Raw genomic sequence first — 27,126 nt, 5'->3', positions numbered from 1 at the left:
CTGTTATACTGAAAAACATTGAACCGCCAAACAAAATTAAAGAATTAGTAGAATTCCCCAAAAGTCGTCGCCTACGACACCACGAAATAATTGACATTGCGCTGAAGAACATCAAACGTGCCGCAGAGCGCCGGAGAAGACAGCAAAAACAGGTTTGTACACGCCGCGACTTTCACGTTGGACAGAAGATATTAGTACGTACACACTATTTATCCAGCAAATTAAAAGGTAAGTGCAGTAAATTTGAACTTCTATACGCAGGTCCATATCGGATTCGCAGCATCCCTCACCCCAATGTTGTACACGTCGAAACTTTGAGAACTAGAAAATCGAAAGGCAATCACCATATCTCAAACATTAAACCGTTTATTGAGTGAAACCACTGTATGATTCAACACACTATGATGCCATTTACTAATGCAATTATTTCACGTGACTAATTACTGATGATTATCGTATTTTTTCTTGGCAAGTGCCCGGCAAGGTAAGGTTAGCAGGTCGCTTTTCTTGTCGTTACACATCAGACCGTGCATATTTTTCCAAATGAACTTGCGTATTTTATGAATAATTATGCAATTCTATGTAATGACGTATTAATTTTATCAAATTCTCTCTCCATTAAAGTCTTTAATTCTCGCCTCGATTAACTACACTACATACAAGCTGAAAACAACGAACGTCACATTTTGTCTTTTTATGTATGATTGTATTCCAGTTTTGTTTATATGCACTGTGAAATAGTTAAGATATAACACACACCAGTCGACTTTGACTTTTTTTTTTTTTTTTGCCCTATGATATCTCAACATCGTGACTGTTTTACATTTTTCCTTTTGCTGCTGCATTGTGATATTCTGTGTACATTTTTGCATCTGAACACTGTCAATGTCTTTGACATATTACGTTTTCTGTCATGTTATGCTGTATGCTTAAGTATGTTACCATAAACCAGTCATTATTTAGTGGGTATATGATTTAAATGCAGGACATTAATCTTTGTTCATCAATTTCAGTAAGAAATGATGCGTGTAAGAAATAAATTCAACAGAAATGGGAATTTCACCTACGGGATAAACGAAAGGAGATGCAATAACTTTATGAGGAAGAGTAAATGGATCAGGATTAACAAGCATTAACAAGACTATACTATACTCATCACAGAATAGCAGTCTTAACTAATTTTTTCTTTCAGAATACAAGGTGATTGATGCAGGCTGTCAGACTGAACTACACATCTTAGTTTTAGTGATGAAATATGCTAGAGGTAAGGAATAGTTGTATAATGAGTAATGAAGTGATTTTTTGCAGATGATAATGAATACTGATGAATAATGATGAAGGATATGGTATTATGAATAATGAAGTCTTTCTTTACAGGTGATGATAATAATGAAGTTATGATAATGTGGATAATGAAGTGATTGATAATGAAGTTTTTTCTTTACAGATGAGGATAATGTTGAAATTATGTATTTATGCTATGTAATTATTTAAGTATTTGTTGCAGTTTGTTTTGACAGCAGGTGTTATATTGCATAGTAGGATGACAGAAAGTTTTGGAAAGGACAGCTATGGAACACATTTTATACACATTTCACTACCTGTTAATTCGAAGTTCACTACTTTTCAGCATAGTGTGCGTTTCTTCTTTCAGGTTAATAATCCATTTTGTAATTTTTCCAGGAGAAGTTTTTCATGATACTTACTAAACCTGTTACTTATTATACCTGTTCTAGTACTTGCATTTATATTTTTTACCCATTTGTGTTTATCATTTATAAATGTGATCACATATTCTGCCTTGTTACATAACCTTGCTACAGCTGACTCATGACGAATGACGTTACCTATCCTCATTTGCAGCAATAGGTCAAAAGCAAATAGTGTTATGCCTCACCAATTAATTATCGATCCCAACGCAATGCATTGCTAAAAGAGGTATTACCAGTCCCACATAATGTCACTAGTTTATGATAATTCTGAATAATACTGATCAACTCTGAATAGTATGTCACTTGAGTAATGACTTCCTAATGAGACAAAAAAAAATATATATATATATATATATAAAATAATGCTTTGTCACTAGCTAATAACTGCCACTGTTTATTGTAATGAGACTACTTATAATGCCCACGATTATTAATGCTATGATTGTAATTAACTGATTTTAATAATGACTTTGTAATGATCTGAATACTACTGAATGAGGAACAATGTTTTATTGTAATGAGACTACTTATAATGCCCATGATTATTAATGCTATGACTAATTAGCTGATTTTTAATAATGACTTCGTAATGATCTGAATAATACTGAATGATGAACTATGTTTTATTTTATTCAATACTTGCTGGCCACTGAGTGCCAATAATTAATGTCACTTGAAGAATTGTTATTAATTATGCCATTGATTAGCTCTTGTTTCCAATGTTGATACTTTGTAACCAGAAAAGAATGTGACTGTTTAATAATGCTTTGTAATTAGAAGAAGGCTAATGATTCTTAATAGATTGGAATGACAAATGATTAATTAACTGTAATTAGGATGTTTTGTAATTAGAAGGCTAATGAATCTTAATTACTGTTTAATAATGCTTTGTAATTAGGAGAAGGGTAATAATTCTTACTACATTGGAATGACAAATAATTAATTAACGATGCCATACTTTGTAATTGGAAATGAATGTGACTGTTTAATAATGCTTTGTAATTAGGAGAAGGCTAATAATTCTTACTAGATTGGAATGACACATAATTAATTAACTATGCTATTGTTTCATAATGCTTTGTGGTTAGGAAAAAGATAATGATTATTACTATTGGAAGACAAATGATTAATTAATTATACTATATTTTGTAACTGGAAAAGAATGCATTTATTTCATAATGCTTTGTAACTAGGAAAAGAAGGCTACTGATTCTATGTAAAACAATTAATGAACATTTTTCTGTAATACTACATACTTGGTACAGAAATGTTCAATAACTGGGCTATGAATGCCACAAACTGCTAATTAAGTCTGTAATTGTCAATATTATGTGACTTAATGTCCTTCTCCTCATAAGCTAACTACCCTGAATTACTGCAATGTCCATTTGTCCTGTTTATCCTAGTGATCATGGAGCACTATCTTTGGTTTTGCACTAATTCTACGTTGGTATGCCTTGTAAGAGCGTGGTGTTGACACGACATGCTGTCCACCACCGTGAGCAATGAAGACGTTATTATGGTCCCACTGTTTGGTGTACCTAATGTACTGCCAAAATGAAAACATGGAACATTACTACGACAGTTCAGTGTCTTGGCTACACTGATAAATTCTGATGGGAAAAGAACTTCAAGTTGTGTCACTTGGTGTTGTACTTCTGTGGAAAGATATGGACTTTCAGAACAGCTGTGTGCAATCTAAAGTGCTACAACCATGATGCAATCCTTCCCTTTCCTATCGTAATTCTTGTCACATAATGAAAATCATTTTTTTTGGTAACATCATTTCTGTTCGTAGGTTATACATTTTTTTCGATTCGCTGAACTCCAGTGCGAGTACACTTATGTCACTTGTCAACATAATATTTTTTGCCAGTCTGTTTATTTGTTCTGAATATGCTAAAGAATTTTTTCAGTGCCTGTGCACTTTGTTATCTGTCAAAAAATTTGTATATACATTTTTCTGATTTGCTACTATGTTTTGTATTCACATTTTGTCTTTGTCTGATATATTTTGTATTTAGTGCGTGTGCACAACATTTAAATATTCTGTAAGTTGTAGGATTTTGTTAATTAAAGAAAAATTTTGCCGCGCTTGGCAAGTCCAAATGACTCACCATCGCTGCCAAATTTTTGCCCCCCCAGTGGAGGGTTATGAAACACGTATGTAACATAGCAGCGATGGCGAGGCATTGTAGCATCTGTGACCAGAGAGTTTGCGCTTGACCGCGCGAGTGTTGCGAGCGGTTCTCAGTCTGTCAGTAGTCGTTGCGAGTCTGTAGCTCTGTTTAGTTGCAGAGCAGTACTCAGTCAGTAGTCGTCATGCAGAGCGGTCGGTCAGTAGTAGCAGCCCAGTGCGGTTGTGTGATGTAGGCGGTCGGCAACACTGGTCAAGATGCTGAATGAGGTATACTGTTAATTAATATAATCATTAGACAATGTAAAACTTATTTATTGTAATCAATCTCCAACAAGTCCCCCAATAATAATTTTTATTTTTAAAGCATTTTTTCAAAATTTTATTTTTTTTATTGAACTAAAGATTTCGTTGCACTTCCCATTTCATTCCACTTCTTTTGAAGAAAAATTTCAGTAAATTCACAGAAAAAAGGAATATTATTATTTGCAATGCAGTTCCTCCAAGCCGTGCGCAGAAATAAGAGCAGAAATTTGACATCCAGTTATTCTGAGGTAAGACTTTAATTCTGATTGTTTTACACAGGGCCAAAGACCGATATTTCGGTTTAATTGAATTTTCTTATCACTGAATGGACTTTAATTTTTTGTGAAGAATTTATATTTGAGTCAGATTGCGAATTTCACATTTTTGTTGCCATTGTAAGTACATTTCATTGTGGGCAGGTTACGCTTAGCGCAATGTCCATTAGCATTTCTAATTAGTATCGTCATTTCTTTTAAAATTTTTGTGGGGAGGTTACAACTGTGAGGCACCCGTTGGGCACACACTTTGAGCATGTGCAGTCGCTCCTTCGTGATGGGGTGAACACATCCGACGCTCAGTCCGACAATTGCGGCTATGGCTTTCACTGTCAGTCGGCGGTCCTGGATAATGAGTGCATCCACCAGCTGGACGATGTCATCGGTAATGCTTTGTAGTGCTCCAACACCGTGCATCATCGGCTAACGACACCCATCCTTCCCTGAAGCGCTTGTGCCACCCCTTGATCCTTGCAAGGGACATGCAGTGTTCGCCGTGCACTTGTGACATTCGTCGATGAATGTCCGTTCCTCCTACTCATTCCGCTGTCAGAAAACGAACAACACCTAATTGCTTTTCTCGTGATGCCTCCACGTCATTGTATGCAATGCGACTGGCAGCGTTGGACGATTGATGCATGCTGCTGCTTGCTCTGTATAGTCACGTGACGTGCACGCGTGCCATCTAACGACGGGCTGTGAACTTCCACGCTCTGGTCGGAACCACACCTCGTTACACACGCCTCGATATTACCCTCCTGTCACCGGTTTGCGCACTCCAGACTCCGGCTCGTTTATTTTTGAAAGTCCCTTATACATGGACAGGGAATGTGGATAGGTGGCGTTTGGTGTGTATGTGGATTAGGCGTGAGGCGTGCTGAGATAGTCCTTGCAGTTGCGATAAAATTCTGTCCCGAATGGCGCAGTGATAAAAGCACCTGCCTAGTAAGCGGTAGATCGCGGGTTCGAATACCGGTCCGGTACACATTTGCACTCGTCGCCGCTGATTCTGATTAATGTCTCGCTACAGCTGACAGAAGCGACCCCCTTAAATTTACATACAAAGTTTCACAGCTGCGGATTCCGCGTCATGCGCATTCAGATACTTTATACTTGTTTGTAAAGCGTAGAATAATGAGGAAAAATTACCACATGGCTGCGACGCTGTCGTAGCAGGCGGAGTGGTTGTACTGCGACGTGGCGTGTCCGAGGTGGTGGATATTGTCGTCTTCATCTACGTAGATACTCTGCAAATCACATTTAAGTGTCTGGCAGAGGGTTTATCGACAACCTTCACGATTCTCTATTATCCCAATCTCGTACAGAGCGCAGAAAGAACAAACACATATATCTTTCCGGATAAGCTCTGATTTCCCTTATTTCATCACGGTGATCGTTTCTCCCTATGCAGGTCGGCGTCAACAAAATACTTTCGCATTAGGAGGAGAAAGATGGTGATTGGAATTTCGTGAGAAGATTACTCATCAACGAAAAACGCCTCCATTCCAAATCCTGTATCATTTCAGTGACACTCTCTCCCATATTTCGCGATAATACAAAACGTGCTGCCCTTCTTTGAACTTTTTCGATGTACTCTGTCAGTCCTATCTGGTAAGGATCCCACACCGCGCAGCAGTATTCTAAAAAAGGATGGATAGCGTAATGTAGGAAGTCTCCCTAGTAGATCTGTTACATTTTCTAAATGTCCTACCAATAAACGCAGTGTTTGGTTAGCCTTCCCCACAACATTTTCTATGTGTTCCTTCCAATTTAAGTTGTTCGTAATTGTAACTCCTAGGTATTTAGTTGAATTTACGGCTTTTATATTAGACTGATTTATCGTGCAACCGAAGTTTAGCGGGTTCCTTTTAGCACTCAAGTGGACGACCTCACACATTTCGTTATTTAGGGTCAATTGCCAATTTCGCACCACACAGGTATATTTTGTAAATCATTTTGCAATTTGTTTTGATGTTCTGATGACTTTATTAGTCGATTAACGACAGCGTCATCTGCAAACAACCTAAGACGTCTGCTCAGATTGTCGTTTACATAGATAATAAACAGCAAAGGGCCTATAACACTACCTGTAGGAACGCCAGAAATCACGTCTTACTCGAAGACTCTCTGTCAATTACTGCAAAATTCGACCTCTTTGATAGGAAATCACGAATCCAGTTACATAACTGAGACGATATTCCATAAGCACGCAATTTCACTGCAAGCTACTTGTGTGGTACAGTGTCAAAAGCCTTCCGAAAATCCAGAAATAAGGAATCAATTTGAAATTCCTAGTCAATAGCACTCACCGCTTCATGCGAGCAAAGAGCTAGTGTGTTTCACAAGAACGATGTTTCCTAAATCAGTATTGACTGTGTATCAATAGACTGTTTCCTTCGAGGTAATTAATAATGTTCGAACACAATACATGTTCCAAAATCCTGCTGCCTATCGACGTTAATGATATGGGCCTGTAATTTAGCGGATTACTCCTACAACCTTTCACGAATAGTGATGTGACCTGTGCAACTTTCCAGTCTTTGGGTACGGATCTTCCATTAAGGGAAAGGTGATATATGATTGTTAAGTATGGAGCTATCGCATCAGCATACTCTAAAAGGAACCTAATTGATATACAGTGTGGACCAGACGACTTGCTTTATTAAGTGATTTAAGTTGCTGCGTTACTCCGAGGATACGTTATTCACGTTGGCAGCTGTTCTTGATTTGAATTCTTGAATTTTTACTTCGTCCTCCTTTGTGAAGGCATTTCGGAAGGCTGTGTTTAGTAACTCTGCTTTGGCAGCACAGTCTTCGATAGTATGTCCATTACTATCGCGGAGAGAAGGCATTGATTGTGTCTTGCCCCTAGCATACATTGCATACGACCAGAATCTCTTTGGATTTTCTGCCAGGTTTTGAGAAAAACTTCGTTGTGGAAGCTATTACAAGCATCTCGCATTGAAGTCCGCGCTGAATTTGGAGCTTCTGTAAAAGCTCGCCAACCTTGGAGATATTGCGTCTGTTTAAATTGGCTTTTTTGTTATTTCTGCAACAGTGTCCTCACCCGGTTTGAGCACCAAGGAGGATCAGCTCCACATTTGTTAATTTATTTGGTATAAATCTCTCAATTGCTGCCGATACTATTTCTTTGAATTCAAACCACATCTGGTCTACACTTATATTATTAATTTGGATTGCGTGGATATTGTCTCTCAGGAAGGCGTCAACTGATTTTTTGTCTGCTGTTTTTGAATAGGTATATTTTTCGTTTACTTTTGGAGGATTTGGGGGTTACAATATTCGGTCTCGCTACGACAACCCTGTGTTCACTAATCCCTGTATCCGTTTTGATGCTCGTTATTAACTCAGGATTATTTGTTGCTAAGAGGTCAAGTGTGCTTTCACAACCGTTTACTATTCGCGTGGGCTCATGAACTAACTGCTCAAAATAATTTTCAGAGAATGTGTTTAGCACAATGTCGGATGATGTTTTATGCGTACCTCCCGGATTAAACATGTATTTCGTTAACATATCGAGGGTAAATTAAAGTCGCCTCCAACTACAATTGTGTGAGTCGGGTACATGTTTGAAATCAAACTCAACTTTTCTTTGAACCATTCAGCAATTGTATCATCTGATTTGGGAGGTAGGTTAAAGGATGCAATTAAAGTTTTATTCCGGTTGCATCAATGACCTCTGTCCGTAATAACTCACAGGAAGTATCTACTTCAGTTTCGCGACGAGATAAACTACTTGTAACAGCAACAAACACGCCACCGCCAACCGTGTTTAGCCTATCCATTCGGAAATTTCAGCTAAACTTATCTCCTACTTTAGAGCCAGCTTTCAGTGCGTGTAGCAGCCTTTAGCAACTTGCTTGCGGACTTGGGCGAAATCAAGCAGCTCCCGCGAACCAAACACAAACAGCATCTACGCTTAACAGCCTAGGTTGTAACTCGGAGCTTGCTCCATACAAGATTGACTACCTTGGAAAGTCCAACATGGAAAGGAAAAATTCAGCGTTTGGTAGTTGTCACTCGGATATGATGGGCAGTCACTTGAAATAACTTAGATGAGGTGGGACGTTCGAAAATACCCAAGACTGACAGAAGATCAAAATTTAGACTCAAGACAGGACAGATAAAATACATAGCAAAAAACAACATAAATTCCATCATACATCCACGGAAACTTAAAATTTTGACAGGCTGAATAAATCGAAAGGGAATTGAATAACTGGACTTCAAAAATGGAAAAAAGTTGATCAAGAACTAACAGCATCTCAATAATATAGAATTTATGAGGGAATGCCAGGGAACCGAGTAATGAAGCAATGTCCACAATTCGGAAAAGCATTTGTGGTAAGTCTCAAAATAACTGAGTCCATAATAGAATATAAATCACAATCTCCGAGACTATCTACACTAAGTATAAAATCTGCAAATATAATATACACAATAATTAATGTCCGCGCCGGAATTAATGATAAAAATAATAAAGAACACAGAGAACATATAGATTAATTTTGGGAGCTTTTATATAAGACGACAACAAACATAAACAAACGTAATACCAAAACTTTAATTGGATATTGTAATGGTAAGTTACGAAGTGAGGAGAGACATACAGACGTAATAGAGAAATTCCCAGCACAAAGAAAAAGGAGCTGCAGTCATGGAGTGTGCGGCTGGTCCTGGCGGAGGTTCGAGTCATCCCCCGGGCATGGGTGTGTGTGTTTGTCCTTAGGATAATTTAGGTTACGTAGTTGTAAGCTTAGGGACTGATGATCTTAGCAGTTAACTCTCATAAGATTTCACACACGTTTGAACATTTGAACACAAAGAAAAACAAACGGGGATGGCATGAGGCTTATGGAATTCTGCAGAAACCATGACATGATCTCAAGGTCAACTTACCTCAAGAGAAAACCAAATAAACTCAAAACTTGGAAACATCCAGACTGGAGAAAAGATGAATGGTAATTTGATCATGTCTGTATGGATAAAAATTACCACAGGGAGATCTGCAATATGAAAGTACAGATACTGAGAGTTACAGGTACTGGATCAGTTCATCAAACGATACAAATAAAAATTAAGTTCAACCCGTTCCAAAGAAAAAGTCACAGGCTAATAAGAATAGAACCTACGACCATCATAAACTGATAAGTAGCAAGGAATACGAAGAACACACAAGTAATATAAAAATAACAGATGATCTACAGGAAACAGTTCCTCCTTTTGAAACAAACAGCCGAACAGGTAGCCCCAGTAAACCCAAGGAAAGCACCAATGGTGGAACGATGAGAGTGTTAAAACAGTGGTAGATGGACACCAAGCCTGTTTAAGCTATCAGAATCATAAAACAGAAGAATTGCACTTGACACTCACAGAAAAAAGAAATAGACATAAAATTTTTTAGAGTTTTGAACATTGCTGCGTGGTCAGCGTCCGTTTACAAAGTAAAATTAAAGCAATAGCAGCCCTCGGTCGCAAAACAGAAGTCTTTTGATCTAGGTTTAGGGGCTGCTATGAGTGCCTACATCAGAAGTAAAACATTCAAACTGGCCTATAACATAATTACAAAATTATAGGAATTTTTTTTTAAAGTTTAAGTACTGACTAGGAGTACAAAAAAGAAACAGTACTTACATATCACGTATAAAACTAAATATCAAGAGATAAAGCTCTGGTCACAAAATTTTTGAAATAGAATACATCGGAGGAAAGCCACTACGGGCCAAAAAATAATAAGGTTCAAACGCCAGTATAAAAAAAAAATCTACTATGATAGAAACAAACAGTAAGCAAACAAGCTCAAGGGACTACTGCAAAATATTTAACAGACATCTACAAAGATATTACCCTGCAGCTTTAACGTGACGGATGAAAATAATAAAATGGTCCACAGAGTAGAAAAAATACCGAAATTTTTAGCAGAAACATTTAAAAAATTACTAAATTGTGAAAATCCTCGAGAACTACTACAAATATGCACAGATAATCCTATTACAACAGCACCAGAAAGTAGAAACCCACCCGCAATCCGTGAAGTCGACTTTGAAAGAACCCAAACCTATAAAGGAAGCGGAGCAGATCAAATATTTGCGGAACTTTGGGAATAAGCAGCAGGGCCATTGAAGATTTCGTTTCACCAGTGCATAGTGAAAATCTGGAACAAAGAAGAAAATTCTGGTCGTATGTAGAATCGATAAGAGTCTATGGCTTCCATTCAGTCCCTTGTTGACCAGTCTGGCATGGCAGTTGAAGATAGCAAAACGAAAGCCGAAGTTTTAAATTTCTCTTCAAGAAATCGTTCACACAGGAGAATCGTACAAGCATACCCTCATTTGATCATTGGACAGACTCCCGTATGGACGAAATAGTAATAAGCATACCTGGCGTAGAGAAGCAACTAAAAGATTTGAAATAAAATAAATCACCGCGTCCGGATAGAATCCCAGATCGATTTTACAAGTATTACTCTGCTACATTGTCCCCTTACCTAACTTGCATATACCGTGAATATCTCGCCCAGCGCTAAGTCCCAAGCGAGTGGAAAAAAGCGCAGGTGACTCCAGTGTACAAGAAAGGTAAGAGAAAGGACCCGCAGACGGATATCTCTTACTTCTGTTTACCGTAGAATCCCTGTACATATCCTCAGTTTGAATACAACAAACTTTCTTAAGACTGAGAAGCTTATGTCCACGAATCAGCATGGTTTTAGAAAGGATCGCTCGTGCGGAGCTCAACTTGCCATTTTCTTACATGATATACGGAGAACCATGGATGAAGGGCAACAGGCAGATCCCATATTTCCAGATTTCCGGAAAGCATTTGACAGGGTGACCCATTGTACGCTGTTAACGAAGGTACGAGCATGTGGAATAAGTTCACTGATGTGTGAGTGGCGCGAACACCACTTAAATAATAACGCAGTATGTTGTCCTTGACAAGAGCATCATCCGGCGTGCCCCAGGGAAGCATGATTGGACCGCTGCTGTTCTCTATGTACACAAATGATTTGGCGGACACGGTGGGCAGCAATCTGCGGTTGTTTGCTGATGATACCGTAGTGTACAGTAAGGTGTCGAAGTTGAGTGACTGTAGGAAGATACGACTTAGACAAAATTTCCAGTTGGTGCGATGAATGGCGGCTAGCCCTAAATGTGGAAAAATGTAAGTTAATGAGGATGAGTGGGAAGATGAAAGCTGCAGTGTTCGGTTACAGTTTTACGACTGTCCTGCTTGACACGGTCAAGTCGTTTAAATACCTGGGCTTAACGTTGCAGTGCGATATGAGGTGGAACGAGCATGTGAGAACTGTGGTAGGGAAGGCGAGTGGTCGTCTTTGGTATATTGGGAGAAATTTAGGAAATATTGGTTTACCTGTCAAGGAGACCGCAAGTCGAACGCTGGTGGGACCTATTCTTGAGTACTGCTCGAGTGTTTGTGATCCGTACCAGCTCGGGTTGGAGGAAGACGTCGAAGCAATTCAGTAGGGGGCTGCTTGGTTTTTTACCGGTGGGTTCGAGCCAAACCTAAAAGTTACGAAGATGCTTCTGGGATTCAAATGAGAATACCGGGAGGGAAGGCGGCGTTGTTTCCGAGAAACACTATTGAGAAAACTTAGAGAACCGGCATTTGAATCTGACTGCCGAACGATTCTGCTGCTGCCAACATACACTGCGCGTAAGGACCACGAAGATGAGATACGAGAAATGGGCTCGTACGGAGGCTCACGGACAAACGTTTTTCTCTCGCTCTATTTGCGAATGGAACAGGAGGGGAAATGACAAGTAGTGGCACAGGGTACCCTCCGCCACGCACCGTACCGTGGCTTGCGGAGTATCTATGTAGATGTCGATGTTCCAGAGCATTGGATAACAGCTATAGTCCATCCATAACAAGAAAATGGAGACAGATCAAACCCAGAAAACTACAGAAGAATTTCTCTTTTGGTTATCACGTATAAAGTCATGTCAAGGATTCTATAAATTGTTGAAAGGTTCAGCTTGAGCTGGGATCAGGAGAATACCAAGGACGATTGAGACCCTGGAGCAGCTGCCCAGAACAGATATCAATTTTGAAACCGGTAATGGACAGACACAAGTCATAACGGCTTTAGACTTCAAAAAAGCTTATTATTGTATCCACAGATCTTTAATGATGAAAATACTAAGAAATGTCGGTCTCCATCCCAGATTAATGACAATGGTAAACTTAACTCTAACAAACACCAAAAAATGGCTCTGAGAACTATGGGACTTAACTGCTGAGGTCATCAGTCCCTTAGAACTTAGAACTACTTAAACCTAACTAACCTAAAGACATCACACACATCCATGCCCGAGGGTAACAAAACCACATTTAAAGTAAAGTTCAGGGGAGAAATATCTTTGCCACTTATGACTAAAACAGGAATAAGGCAGCGAGATGGTTTATCGCCGTTACTTCTCAAAAGTGCAGCAGAGTACATGGTGAGGGAATGGTACAAGGAAAATCCTAAAACCATAATAACTGAGGCCAAGGAAGATCAGGTAAGTTTAAATTACTTGCGATTCGCAGATGACTTAGCGTTACTAGCATTCAAGCCAACAAAATAAAGCAAAAAAGAAAGAGCTCCAGAAATTTGAAAATTTGGGGTAATGTCTTATGGGACCAAACTGCGGAAGTCATCGGTTCCTAAGTTTATGCACTATTTAATCTAAATTACGCTAAGGACGACACCCACACCCATGCGCGAGGGAGGACTCGAACCTCCGACGGGGGGAGCAGCGCGGGCCGTGACAAGACGCCCTAGACCGCGCGGCTATCCCACGCGGCAGAGCTCCAGATATCATTCGAAAAGACTGAGATAATGATAGCAGATCTGCTAGTAACCAACCAGATAATAGTGAGTAACAGGAAAGTAAAAACAGTGAAACAATTTAAATACCTAAGAGAAATTTTAAGATATAACTTGGATGAGAAACCTGCATGGCAAGTTAGTTACTACTGTAACTAACAAAACGATAAAAGCTCAAAAATTAACCTAATATACACACAATCAAAAAAGTCTATCAGTCGAAACTAAAAACACTGCAAGAGTGTGGTCCAACTAGAAGTGATATACGAAGTGAAACTATTTTCTAAGTCACCCAGAAAAATAAAATCGCCACAATATTAAAAGCAGAGAAAGAATAGCTAGAACATAGGAATTATGAAATAGACAGACAATGGCGGATAGTGCCAAATGAAGTGGTGTATCTTTTTTTTCTCGCTATGAGGACACCAGGAACCAGGTGATCAAGAAAATTTACATAGAAACTTTGAAACGTGAAGCAACATATAGACTGCATAAAGGAAATCAGGGAGGATATGAAAGTGCTATAATTAATCTTGGGTGATATGCAAAACAAAATCGAACGTTTAAAGAAACTGAAAAACATAAAAATAAAATTTAAATCAAAAACAGACAATCGGCAGACAGTGAAAAGAGTTTCAGAGATGAGGAACGACAAAGAAGATCAGAACTGGTGAAAAGATACTGACCAGTTCCGAAATAAAAAACGTTGAAGAAGATGACCAAAAATGATTGACTGAAGTGGTCAAATGACGCCGTAAAAGCTACTTCCACTGCTCCACAACTCCAATCGCCGAAGTAATTTGACTTATCTTAAAAGACTCCCAAATGGAGTGCACAACACTATAATCAGTCTCTGCACCGTCACCAAACAGTTTTTACCATCTCCTGTATAAACAACAGGTGTCCAGTCTAAAGTGAAAGAGGGGAGGGACTCCGCACTTCACTTTTCTATGGAAGCAAAAAACATTTTATTCTCTTCTAATATACTTCGCCAAATACGTTTCGTCCGTCAGACAACGTCTCCGGCAAGCCCGTTGCCCCGCGTCCTGTTAGGCCGCATTCTAGTCAACAGCCCGCGTACACACGCTAATATCAAACTAGTCCCACGGTTTCTGGCAAGCTGACACTGTTACTCACTACAGCGACCGGCACTCGCCGAGCGTCGCGGTCCAGAAATGATGGCTTACTCCACCTCTCTTTATTTCTTGTCTTTTACCAAGTTATCTTTTCTCCCCTGTCCTGGTCATTACTTCACTGTAGTTACTACAACGTTGCACAGTTTAGATCTACCCGCCTGCAGTTTATCTTTCTTCATCTTCTCCCGCTTTTGCGGCGTCATTGGACCACTTCAGTCAATCATTTTTTGGTCATCTTTTTCAGCGTGTTTTACTCCGGAACTGGTCAGTATCTTTTCACTAGTTCTGATCTTCTTTAACGTTCCTCATCTGTGAATACCCTTTTTATTGTTTGTCGATTGTCTATTTCGTAATTTCTACTCGCGTCTCTAAGTGAGCCTGGAGGTCCTTATTTGGCTTTTTAATGTAGGTGTAGCAGGGTCTAGAAGTTACGCAGCTCCGTTTGGGAGGACGTCACCGGAGCAAGAAGTCGCGTGGTTTCTCTCGTGAACTCCGGCCGAAGCCACGACAGCAGTTCACCAACCGCTACAAGCAAGATGCGTAACTAGGAGGAGATGCGAGAATTTGCTTCACCGTTTAACAGAGATATAAGACTATACAGCCAGATATCAATGTTCAAACAAAAGTTATCAGGTTAAGAAAACGGTCAGCCATCGTAAATGCAACGGAGTATTGAACTGCATGCAGAGTGCAGATTAGGTTGTTCCAGAGGCAATGTGGCGGTTTGAGGATTTATGTTGTTTAATGGATGGGCATAACGAAAATCCTAGGTTGCAATTCTGATAAGGTTGCAATTCTGGTGAGATGATAAATACTTCTGAAGCAAGCATACTGAGGAGCCGATGAAGCGGCCATAGAAATTACGTATCTCGTCTGGCCGTAAATATGATATGGAGCGTATGAAGCATTGACATTTTAAATGAAATATACAGGGTTTGGAAATTTTTTAAAATCTTTTATTGATTTTTTTTACGCTCTCCAGCTCCCTGTCGTATCATGGAAGTTATTCTCTGACGTTTAATATACACTCCTGGAAATTGAAATAAGAACACCGTGAATTCATTGTCCCAGGAAGGGGAAACTTTATTGACACATTCCTGGGGTCAGATACATCACATGATCACACTGACAGAACCACACGCACATAGACACAGGCAACAGAGCATGCACAATGTCGGCACTAGTACAGTGTATATCCACCTTTCGCAGCAATGCAGGCTGCTATTCTCCCATGGAGACGATCGTAGAGATGCTGGATGTAGTCCTGTGGAACGGCTTGCCATGCCATTTCCACCTGGCGCCTCAGTTGGACCAGCGTTCGTGCTGGACGTGCAGACCGCGTGAGACGACGCTTCATCCAGTCCCAAACATGCTCAATGGGGGACAGATCCGGAGATCTTGCTGGCCAGGGTAGTTGACTTACACCTTCTAGAGCACGTTGGGCGGCACGGGATACATGCGGACGTGCATTGTCCTGTTGGAACAGCAAGTTCCCTTGCCGGTCTAGGAATGGTAGAACGATGGGTTCGATGACGGTTTGGATGTACCGTGCACTATTCAGTGTCCCCTCGACGATCACCAGTGGTGTACGGCCAGTGTAGGAGATCGCTCCCCACACCATGATGCCGGCTGTTGGCCCTGTGTGCCTCGGTCGTATGCAGTCCTGATTGTGGCGCTCACCTGCACGGCGCCAAACACGCATACGACCATCATTTGCACCAAGGCAGAAGCCACTCTCATCGCTGAAGACGACACGTCTCCATTCGTCCCTCCATTCACGCCTGTCGCGACACCACTGGAGGCGGGCTGCACGATGTTGGGGCGTGAGCGGAAGACGGCCTAACGGTGTGCGGGACCGTAGCCCAGCTTCATGGAGACGGTTGCGAATGGTCCTCGCCGATACCCCAGGAGCAACAGTGTCCCTAATTTGCTGGGAAGTGGCGGTGCGGTCCCCTACGGCACTGCGTAGGATCCTACGGTCTTGGCGTGCATCCGTGCGTCGCTGCGGTCCGGTCCCAGGTCGACGGGCACGTGCACCTTCCGCCGACCACTGGCGACAACATCGATGTTCTGTGGAGACCTCACGCCCCACGTATTGAGCAATTCGGCGGTACGTCCACCCGGCCTCCCGCATGCCCACTATACGCCCTCGATCAAAGTCCGTCAACTGCACATACGGTTCACGTCCACGCTGTCGCGGCATGCTACCAGTGTTACAGACTGCGATGGAGCTCCGTATGCCACGGCAAACTGGCTGACACTGACGGCGGCGGTGCACAAATGCTGCGCAGCTAGCGCCATTCGACGGCCAACACCGCGGTTCCTGGTGTGTCCGCTGTGCCGTGCGTGTGATCATTGCTTGTACAGCCCTCTTGCAGTGTCCGGAGCAAGTATGGTGGGTCTGACACACCGGTGTCAATGTGTTCTTTTTTCCATTTCCAGGAGTGTATGTCCTACCATTTTGTCCCTTCTTCTTGTCGGTATTTTCCATAAATTTATTTCCTCGATTCTCATTCCTTACTTTATCAGTCCACCTAATTGTCAAAATTATTCTGTAGCCTAAAGCTCAAAGGCTTCGATTCCCTTCGGTTCTGGTTTTCGCACAGTCCATGTCTCACTACCATACAATGCTGTGCTCCCAATGTACATTTTTAGAAATTTCTTCCTCAAATTGCTTATATTTGATACGAACAGGAATGCCCCTTTTTGCCTCAAATGGTCTGTTTTTTATGTCCTCCTTGCTATGTCCGTCACGGGTTTTTCTGCTGCTTATATGGCGGAATTCCTTAACTTCATCTACTTCGTGGTGACCAATAACGATGCTAAGTTCTCGATATTACCAATTCTGTTACTTCTCATTAGTTTCATCTTTCTTCGATTTACTCTCAGTTCACATTCTGTACCCATTAGACCATTCCATCCAGCAGATCCTGTAATTGTACTTCACTTTTACCGAGGATAGCAATGTTATCAGCGAATCTCTACATTGACATCATCTGAGTTAGTCTCATTCTTGAAACTTGCTTTTATTTCCGACACTGGATCTTCGATGTACAGATGGAGAAGCACGGCCGAGAGACTACATCCCTATCTTACACCCTTTTTAGTCCGAGCACTTCGTTATTTTCCCTTTTGCTTCTTGTACATATTGTACATTAGCCGTCTTTCTCTACAGCTTATCACTTTTTTTTTCCAAATGTCGAACGTCTTGCACCATTTGACATTGTCGAACGCTTTTTCCAGGATTATAAATCCTATGAACGTGTCTTAATTTTCCTTTAGTCTTGCTTTCATTAATAATCGAACGTCAGACCTGCCTCTATAGGGCCGTTACCTTTCCTAAAGCCAAACTGATCGCCATCCGACACATCCTTCATTTTCTTTTCCGTTCTTCTGTATATTATTCTTGCCAGTAACTTGCATGCATGAACTGTTCAGCTGATTGTGAGATAATTCTCGCACTTGTCAGCTCTCTCAATCTTCAGAATTGTGTGGCTGATGATTTTCCGAACACATGGTATATCGGCAGATTCATACATTCTACACAGCAACGGGAAAACCCGTTTTGTCAGTTGTCACTTACCCCAACGATTTTGGAATTTCTCATGGAATGTTATCCATCCCTTCTTCTTTATTTCATCTTCAGTCTTCCAAAACCATTTTAAGTTTTGATTCTAATTCTGTATCTCCCATCTCCTGTTTCTTCTTCTATCATGTCATCAGACAAGTCTGAAGCCCTCAGTGTACTCTTTCTACCTATCCACTATCTCCTTCGCATTTAACAATGGAATTCCCATTGCACTCTTAATGTTTCCACCCTTAATTTTAATTTCACCCAAGGTTGTTTCGACTTTTCTATATGAGAGTCAATCCCTCCGACAATCTTCGTTTTCTTCACATTTTTCAGGCAGCCATTTTGTCTTAGCTTCCGTGCATTTCCTATTTATTTGATTACCAAGTGACTTGTATTTCTGCATTGCTGAATTTTCCTGAACATTTTTGTACTTCCTTCTTTCATCAATCAGTTGAAGTATTTCTTCTGTTATCCGTTGTTTCTTTGCAGTTACCTCCTTTTTACCTATGTTTTTCTTTCCAACTTCTCTGATTACCTTTTCTAGGTACGTCCATTCCCCTTCAACTGAACTGCCTACCGAGCTATTCCTTATCGCGGTGCCTACAGCTTTAGAGAACTTCAAGCGTATCTCTTCATTCCTTACTATTTTCGTACCCCATTTCTTTGCCCATTGATTCTTCCTGACTAGTCTCTTAAGTTTCAAACTACTCTTCATCTCTGCTAAATTGTGATCTGAGCTTATATCTGATTCTGGGTACGCCTCACAAACCAGTATCTGAAATCGATATCTCTGACTCACCATGATACAATTTAACTGAAGTCTTCCAGTATCTCCCGGCCTTTTCCAAGAATACCTCCTCCTCTTGTGATTCTTGAACCGGGTATTCGCTGTCACTAGCTGAAGTTTATTGTAAAACTCAATTACCTTTTCCCCTCTCTCATTCCTAGTACCAAGCTCATGTTGTCCCCTACAACCACATTACATTTCCCCATGAGTAATAGATTTTCATCTCCATTTACGTACTTAATTACCCTTTTAATATCTTCAATACTTTCTCTTTCTCTTCATCTTCAGCTTACAACGTCGGCATCTATACCTGAACAATCTTTGTCGCTGTTGATTTGCAGTCGATTCCAATGAGAACAAACCTATCACTGAATTGTTCACAGTAAAACAATCTCTGCACTATCATCCCATTCATAACGAATCTTACTCCCCTTATACCATTATCAGCTGCTGTTGATATTACCCTATGCTCATCCCGCCAGTAGTTAGATTATACGAAAACTAGTAGTTCCATCGAATTATGACAAGTCCGACCTTACTTAAGGAAATGACAGGGTTCGATACGTTGCTAAGGTATTGGGAAACTCCAATTTGATTCTAAGAGAGAACTGCTAGCAAAAGATTTGTAGGGTTCGTAGTGGGACTGCTGAAATGTGTGGAATTCATATCACGTCACCCTAGTCTCACAAGCCTGTCTGTCCTTCGAGAAAATGCGAGAGAAAAGAATAATGTGAGCAGGCGGATACTAGGAGAAGTATATCGAAAATCTCGCGGAAACAACATACTTAAAGAGCCTGATTTCATACTAGAATATAAAACTAATATTTAGCAGTCTACGTACAGTTCCAGTAAAGATAAAAGTAAAATAGGAAAACCACGAACAGAAACTTGTAAGTACTCACTAACCCTATGCCTAACCCTCTAATTAAATTCGGAGAAACCCTGCTAATGGCGTCACAAAGAATACCCTCCGCGATGCGCTTTACAGTGATCTCCAAAGGAATGATGTAGGTAGGGAGGCTCCGATACGCTGTTGACATCACCTATGAACCTCTGGAAGCACGTTGAGATAAATGGCTGTTCACTGAAGGACTTTTACCATTCAGTTACAGGTATGTGCCGAAGAGTAAACTGCGCACCAACATCATTTCGCCATCTTCCTCTTTGTTTAGTGAATGTCGGGCATGAAAAACGACTGATGGTTCGTCGCCGAATGATGCTGATATTTGTCTTATCTACCACCACGTCCACTACACGAGCTGTGTATAGGAGGTAACTTGTAAGCACTTACTAATCCTATGCCTAACCCTCTAATTAAATTCGGAGAAACCCTGCTAATGGCTTCACTCGCTGGTCGTCGAAGTTTTGTAAGAGTAAGCTTTCCCATAATCCACAACACCTTTCTCATACACCTCGAGTAAGGGAAGCGTGTGACAGGAAAGACGGCGATGCATTTTGGCGAGGATCTGAGTTTACGTTTCTTAGTCTTAATTTCTTTTCCGTATATGCTTGCCTGAGTCCACAGCCATCAAGATCGAATTGGGAAACATAGTAAATGGATCTACGATGCTTTTGCACATGCCTCGGAATTTCCTTTTTAATTTGTAGCTGCATCAGTAAACGCGTCCAGGCCCGATTCTTCAACGATTCAAACTCCCATGTATAAAACAGCTGGAAACGTCTGATTACTTTGCGAATGATTTAATGTCTTAAATATTTGACGTTGAGCGTGAAGAACCCTTATAATTGAAGACAAAATCCTAGTGTCTCAGAAGCTGGTAGTTAAGATGCCGAAGTTATTCTGCATAAGCAGCGAAAACTTAGTAAGGGATAAACACTTTTTCTGTCACAGCTTTGGAAGGGAGGGGGGGGGGGGGGTCAGTGAAAAGAAGTTAACAAAAGATTTGGAATTATAATTGTTCGAACCCCCCCCCCCCCCAAGAACCATGGACCTTGCCGTTGGTGGGGAGGCTTGCGTGGTTGTTGAGAGGAAGGATCTCATAACAGGAAATTCAAGGGTACATTACTTATTTATAAAAAATTCAGTTTTGGGGGGTTGAATTTCTCTTGCTCATCATTCTCTGCTGTTGGGAAACTTGTAGGTCTTGCAAGAGGCAATTACATGCGGCAAACATGTCGCATAGCCAACTATTCTACCGCTAACATCACATTGATATAAGAACCTTCTGCAAATTAATTAAATCAATATTCTTCACATGTAAGAGGTAGTTTTTCTTCAAACAGCATCCTGTTGGTTGGTGAAATGGATGGAATATAGTTTAAACAAATTATCACTAATAAAAAACACATCCTGCCACTCGACGCCCGACGTCGACGCCGAAGCCGCCGACTCCACACACGTCCCCAGGATTCGTGAAGTGACGACATGGCCATCAGCTGCCAAACCATGAGTAGATGTCAGTTCGAGTCCCACAAGGATGTGGCGACAGCATCTCTTTCATAAATCACACCCAACAAATACCCTTCGAAACGCGTTCATCTAGGCACCGTTGCTGGCACGATGACGCATAGCTCCGATGTGGTTCCAGTCCCGAGAGAGCTTCACAGAATAGCACAGGTAGCGTTCTTCCTAGCAGTCCTAATGGAACAGCCTGTCCCTCACTGAATTTACCAGCCAAACTGCTGCTGCTGCCGGTGTGGGAGCACTGCCCACCTTTTCTTCTTCTGCAGTCCAGACTTTCAGAAGCGAAACTACACTCCTGGAAATGGAAAAAAGAACACATTGACACCGGTGTGTCAGACCCACCATACTTGCTCCGGACACTGCGAGAGGGCTGTACAAGCAATGATCACACGCACAGCACAGCGGACACACCAGGAACCGCGGTGTTGGCCGTCGAATCGCGCTAGCTGCGCAGCATTTGTGCACCGCCGCCGTCAGTGTCAGCCAGTTTGCCGTGGCATACGGAGCTCCATCGCAGTCTTTAACACTGGTAGCATGCCGCGACAGCGTGGACGTGAACCGTATGTGCAGTTGACGGACTTTGAGCGAGGGCGTATAGTGGGCATGCGGAAGGCCGGGTGGACGTACCGCCGAATTGCTCAACACGTGGGGCGTGAGGTCTCCACAGTACATCGATGTTGTCGCCAGTGGTCGGCGGAAGGTGCACGTGCCCGTCGACCTGGGACCGGACCGCAGCGACGCACGGATGCACGCCAAGACCGTAGGATCCTACGCAGTGCCGTAGGGGACCGCACCGCCACTTCCCAGCAAATTAGGGACACTGTTGCTCCTGGGGTATCGGCGAGGACCATTCGCAACCGTCTCCATGAAGCTGGGCTACGGTCCCGCACACCGTTAGGCCGTCTTCCGCTCACGCCCCAACATCGTGCAGCCCGCCTCCAGTGGTGTCGCGACAGGCGTGAATGGAGGGACGAATGGAGACGTGTCGTCTTCAGCGGTGAGAGTCGCTTCTGCCTTGGTGGCAATGATGGTCGTATGCGTGTTTGGCGCCGTGCAGGTGAGCGCCACAATCAGGACTGCATACGACCGAGGCACACAGGGCCAACACCCGGCATCATGGTGTGGGGAGCGATCTCCTACACTGGCCGTACACCACTGGTGATCGTCGAGGGGACACTGAATAGTGCACGGTACATCCAAACCGTCATCGAACCCATCGTTCTACCATTCCTAGACCGGCAAGGGAACTTGCTGTTCCAACAGGACAATGCACTTCCGCATGTATCCCGTGCCACCCAACGTGCTCTAGAAGGTGTAAGTCAACTACCCTGGCCAGCAAGATCTCCGGATCTGTCCCCCATTGAGCATGTTTGGGACTGGATGAAGCGTCGTCTCACGCGGTCTGCTCGTCCAGCACGAACGCTGGTCCAACTGAGGCGCCAGGTGGAAATGGCATGGCAAGCCGTTCCACAGGACTACATCCAGCATCTCTACGATCGTCTCCATGGGACAATAGCAGCCTGCATTGCTGCGAAAGGTGGATATACACTGTACTAGTGCCGACATTGTGCATGCTCTGTTGCCTGTGTCTATGTGCCTGTGGTTCTGTCAGTGTGATCATGTGATGTATCTGACCACAGGAATGTGTCAATAAAGTTTCCTCTTCCTGGGACAATGAATTCACGGTGTTCTTATTTCAATTTCCAGGAGTGTATTTTGCACACATCGCCATATTGCGCTGGCAGTTACACCCAGCAAAACTTGTCTACAGATCATCAAATTCATGCAAGACTCACAAGAATATTGGGAACCAGGAACATATTTACCAGTGTAACTACAATTAAATATTACGATTGCTGTTGCAGTCTGATACTGATTGATGTAAAGGTAACGTCTCCTCTTGACAGCTGTGGTGCTGGAACGAATCTCAGTATCTATATCGCACATAGTTTTCCACATAAAAATACCTCTCATACTCTCACAGTTATCGATGCATTGAATCTATACATCCCTCATGGTAGGACACACAGACACACACACACATATATTCTCTGGTCATGCCACAACAAGATACGCCACAGTAACATTACACTGCACTATATATATACATTTTACACAAACTCTGCAGTTATCTTTTATATCTGTATAGTGCCTGAACAAATTATGGTACTCCTACACTCACACCAGTCCTACGAAATTATCTGACAAAGTCTTCAAATCAGCGCTTCTGGAAGGTGCTGCATCCTGCCAAGATTGTCTCAAACAATTGTTATAAAGGGCACATGTCTGGCACTATGTGCTAATGAATACCACACCTACAGACATAATGCTTGGAAAGACGTCACATCAATATGGCAATGTGTACAAAGTAGTTTTGCCACAGAAAGTCGCGTGTGCAGAAAAAGAAAGGGTGGACAGTGCTCCCACACTGGCAGCAGCAGCAGTTTGACTAGTAAATTCAGTGATGGATGGGCTCTTTCATTAGGATTGCTAGGAAGAATGCACCCTGTGCTATTCTGGGAAGCATTGCAACAGCTCCCTTCAGTGCTGAACTCGCACTAAAGCTATGCGTCATTAGGTGGGCAATGGTGCCTTGGTGAACATGTGTTTTGGCAGGTATTTCTCAGGTCTCATGTATGAAAGGGCTGCCACCGCCTCATCCTTGCGGGACCTGAACTGACACCTACGTGTGATTTGGCAGCTGACGGCCGCATCATCACTTCCCAGGGACCGCCAATGCTTCCTGACGTGTGTGGAGTCAGCTTCGTTGGCGTCAGGCATTGAGTGGTGGGATGTGTTTTTTACTAATGATCTTTTGTTTAAACTATATTCCATTGATTTCACTGACCCATTGGATGATGTGAATTATAAAAAAGACTACCCCATACGAGACAAAAATATCGATTTAATTAATTTGCATTATTTCTTATCTCAACATGATGTTAGCGGTACAATACTTAATGGAAGTGTGTGACATGGAGCAGACCAGCAGGTTAAGTGCAGAACACGAGGTTAATTTGCATAATTTTTATGTAAAACTCAGTACAGTAATTTAAGTGGTTGGGTGACAAAGAAGAATGAGCCATAAATGGCGTTCAAAAGCATGCGACATTTGAAAGGTGTGCCAGAATATGGTGGGAGGACATAACTAATTACTTAATTTGGTATCAAAGGCTTTACAATAGTTTAAGGAAATGGCAGTGACATGGAAAATTATTTAACAGAACAATAGGTTAAGCACTGACAAAGGGCCAAACATTAAGTTGAGGCACCCAGAATACAGTGCCGAACATATTTGCTCCTTGTAATTACTTCTTACAAGACCTACATGTTTCCAAACAGCAGAGAATGATGAGTAAGAGAAATCCAACCCCCTGAAACTGAATTTTTTATAAATAATCAATATACCCTTGAATTTCCTGTTAGGAGATCCTTCCTCTACACCACCAGACCGCCATCTTGGATTACACCAGGGAAGGGATGAGAGCGACCTCTGGTGGCAATACTGTGTACTAGGTCAGGAACTTCAGACCTTGGGGTGAACAAACTTGATGGCAGTACTGTCTCCAACTGTTTAAATAAAGACTGAAAATAAGGACTTATGTCCACCTCAGGTTGAATCCTTTACCAGCCAATTCCTAGGAAGAGGTAGCAGTCAGATGACTTAGGTTAGTGGAGGTAGCCCAAGTGACCTATTTTCCCGCCTTTTTCTTAAATTAGTGGAGGTAGCTATGGTATGTTGCACTGTCCTGATGGTATTTGAACTTCCCTCTATTTTGTGGGGGAGGGGATGGAAGGGAAGGGTGGAGGGGTATGGATTTACCAGTAGTGGAGAGGTTAATTAATTGACCAGTTTAATTAAGTAGTCATTCAAACTGATAAGAGCGAGAGGAGCTATTTCAATAACTCAGACCTGTAGTGTATCTGTAGCAGCGAGGGGTGAGGTTTCCTGAAGGGGGGGGGGGAATGGGAAGGGGTGGAGGAACAATAGGTTAAGTGCCTGTCAATCAAAAGGAAGGATACTTTTAGCAGAACAATAGGTTAAGGACTCATCAATCAAAAGAGAACAATAGGTTAAGTCTCCAGAATGACTCATTCTGGAAACATCCCCCAGGCTGTGGCTAAGCCATGTCTCCGCTATATCCTTTCTTTCAGGAGTGCTAGTTCTCCAAGGTTCACAGGAGAGCTTCTGTAAAGTTTGGAAGGTAGGAGACGAGATACTGGCAGAAGTAAAGCTGTGAGTACCGGGTGTGAGTTGTGCTTCGGTAGCTCAGATGGTAGAGCACTTGCCCGCGAAAGGCAAAGGTCCCGAGTTCGAGTCTCGGTCAGGCACACAATTTTAATCTGCCAGCAGGTTTCAATAGGTTAAGTACCTGTCAATCAAATTCGAACAATAGGTTTGTCCCTGAGCGCATACCTGCCCCTGATGTAGGCAACCCGCTCTAACAAAATGCGCTCATACAAAGTTTGTTCCACTACTGCAGAGTTGTTATTCAGATTCAATAGCAAACCAACGCTGGCAACGTACTTCAGGGATACTTGCCAACCTCACCGGCAGAAAAGGAAGAGATGTAGAAGTGTATGAGGATTTTGAATGGTTAATTCAGTATGTAATGGAAAATGAAAATATAATAATCATAGGGGAATTGAATGCGATTGTAGGGGAAGGATTAGAAGAAATACTGATGGGAGAATATATGCTTGGTGGTAGAAATGAGAAAGGAGAAAGACTAATTGCGTTCTGCAATAAATTTAATTTGGTTTCTGCAAATACACTGTTCAAAAATCGAAATAGAAAGAGATATACTTTGAAAAGGCCTGGAGGTGCCAAAAGGTTCCTTTTGGTGAAGTAGTGATTTAGAAATCAAATATTTAACTGTTACTGGTAACCTAACATCATTACGACTGTAAGATCTTTGAAAATGCTCTTTACGCTACTCATATGAAACTGGCTATGCTTTGTAAATGTTTCTAGTGTGTGCTACCATTAAACAGGGATTGAACAGCAATCGGTAATTCACGGCCACAAAAGTGTTTATTTCAAAATTCGCAATAAACATACAGGGTGATTTCGTCATACAGAGGCATACAGCACGCAAATTTTTCCTACATAACTGAAACCTTTGCATTAATGCTTCAATAGAGGTCATAAGAAATATAACCATCTTAAACTTCACCAAATACTGAACAAAAAACTTTCTATCTATTATAGAGTAACGAAAGAATAGCGGATACAAAACGAGGCCCCAACAAAAAACGTAACGAAACGTGTAACAAACATGTGAAGACGAGTTTGTAAGAAATCCGAAAGTGGTCACAGTTTCATCCAAACAAACCTTTTTAAGTCGCACTTGTAGCTAGTTGCTGTTTCAATTATAAAACTTCTTGAGTTGTATTTCTTCTCCAGAGTGAAATGCAAAGAGAGTTAAGTGCTGCATTTGTATATGTGTCTTGCTGACATGATGTCGCAACTCACACTATAGCGACACCGATCTGAGAAATGTCTATAAGATGCGTGACGGTGATTACCCAGTATCTACATGATTACTTGGTATCACACAGAACCGTAAAAATGGTGTGTTATAAGAATAGTACTGACTCCAAATAAAATTACATCTACAAATGCGGCTCAATGCGTTATCCCACCGTAGCATTGCTGCCTAGTTTTAAGTGAATCTCGTAGGAATTCGGTTGAAATCTGCCATGGAGAAATGCGTTAGCTACCGCTGGCCGGTAAGCACAGTGTGGTGACATGTAGGTTAGTAATAGCAACATGTGCGCAAAAGGTTTGCAAGCCGTGCTAGCCCTGCTCTGCCAAATCATCACTGCATAGCGCCAACAGCTGGGTTGGGCAGGGTGGTGTCACCACACCAGGGCAAGAAACCTGTTGTGAGCTATGTGACTAGGTGTCTGAAAATAGAGA

At 41.8% G+C, this 27,126-nt stretch overlaps 1 protein-coding gene across 1 annotated transcript in view; it reads right to left on the bottom strand.

The window, feature by feature from the left end:
• The window catches only part of LOC126456193 (protein SOX-15-like), an 81,405-nt gene that overhangs the window by 20,268 nt on the left and 34,011 nt on the right, over window positions 1-27,126 (bottom strand). The window contains exon 2 of the mRNA XM_050091946.1: window positions 5,580-5,677. Coding sequence (XP_049947903.1) covers window positions 5,580-5,677 — 98 coding nt within the window. The remainder of the gene's footprint in view (window positions 1-5,579; window positions 5,678-27,126) is intronic.

Source organism: Schistocerca serialis, chromosome 2 (assembly GCF_023864345.2).
Source record: "Schistocerca serialis cubense isolate TAMUIC-IGC-003099 chromosome 2, iqSchSeri2.2, whole genome shotgun sequence".
Taxonomy (NCBI): domain Eukaryota; kingdom Metazoa; phylum Arthropoda; class Insecta; order Orthoptera; family Acrididae; genus Schistocerca; species Schistocerca serialis.
Note: the sequence above shows the minus strand (reverse complement) of the source record. Positions and strands in the feature narration are given on the sequence as shown.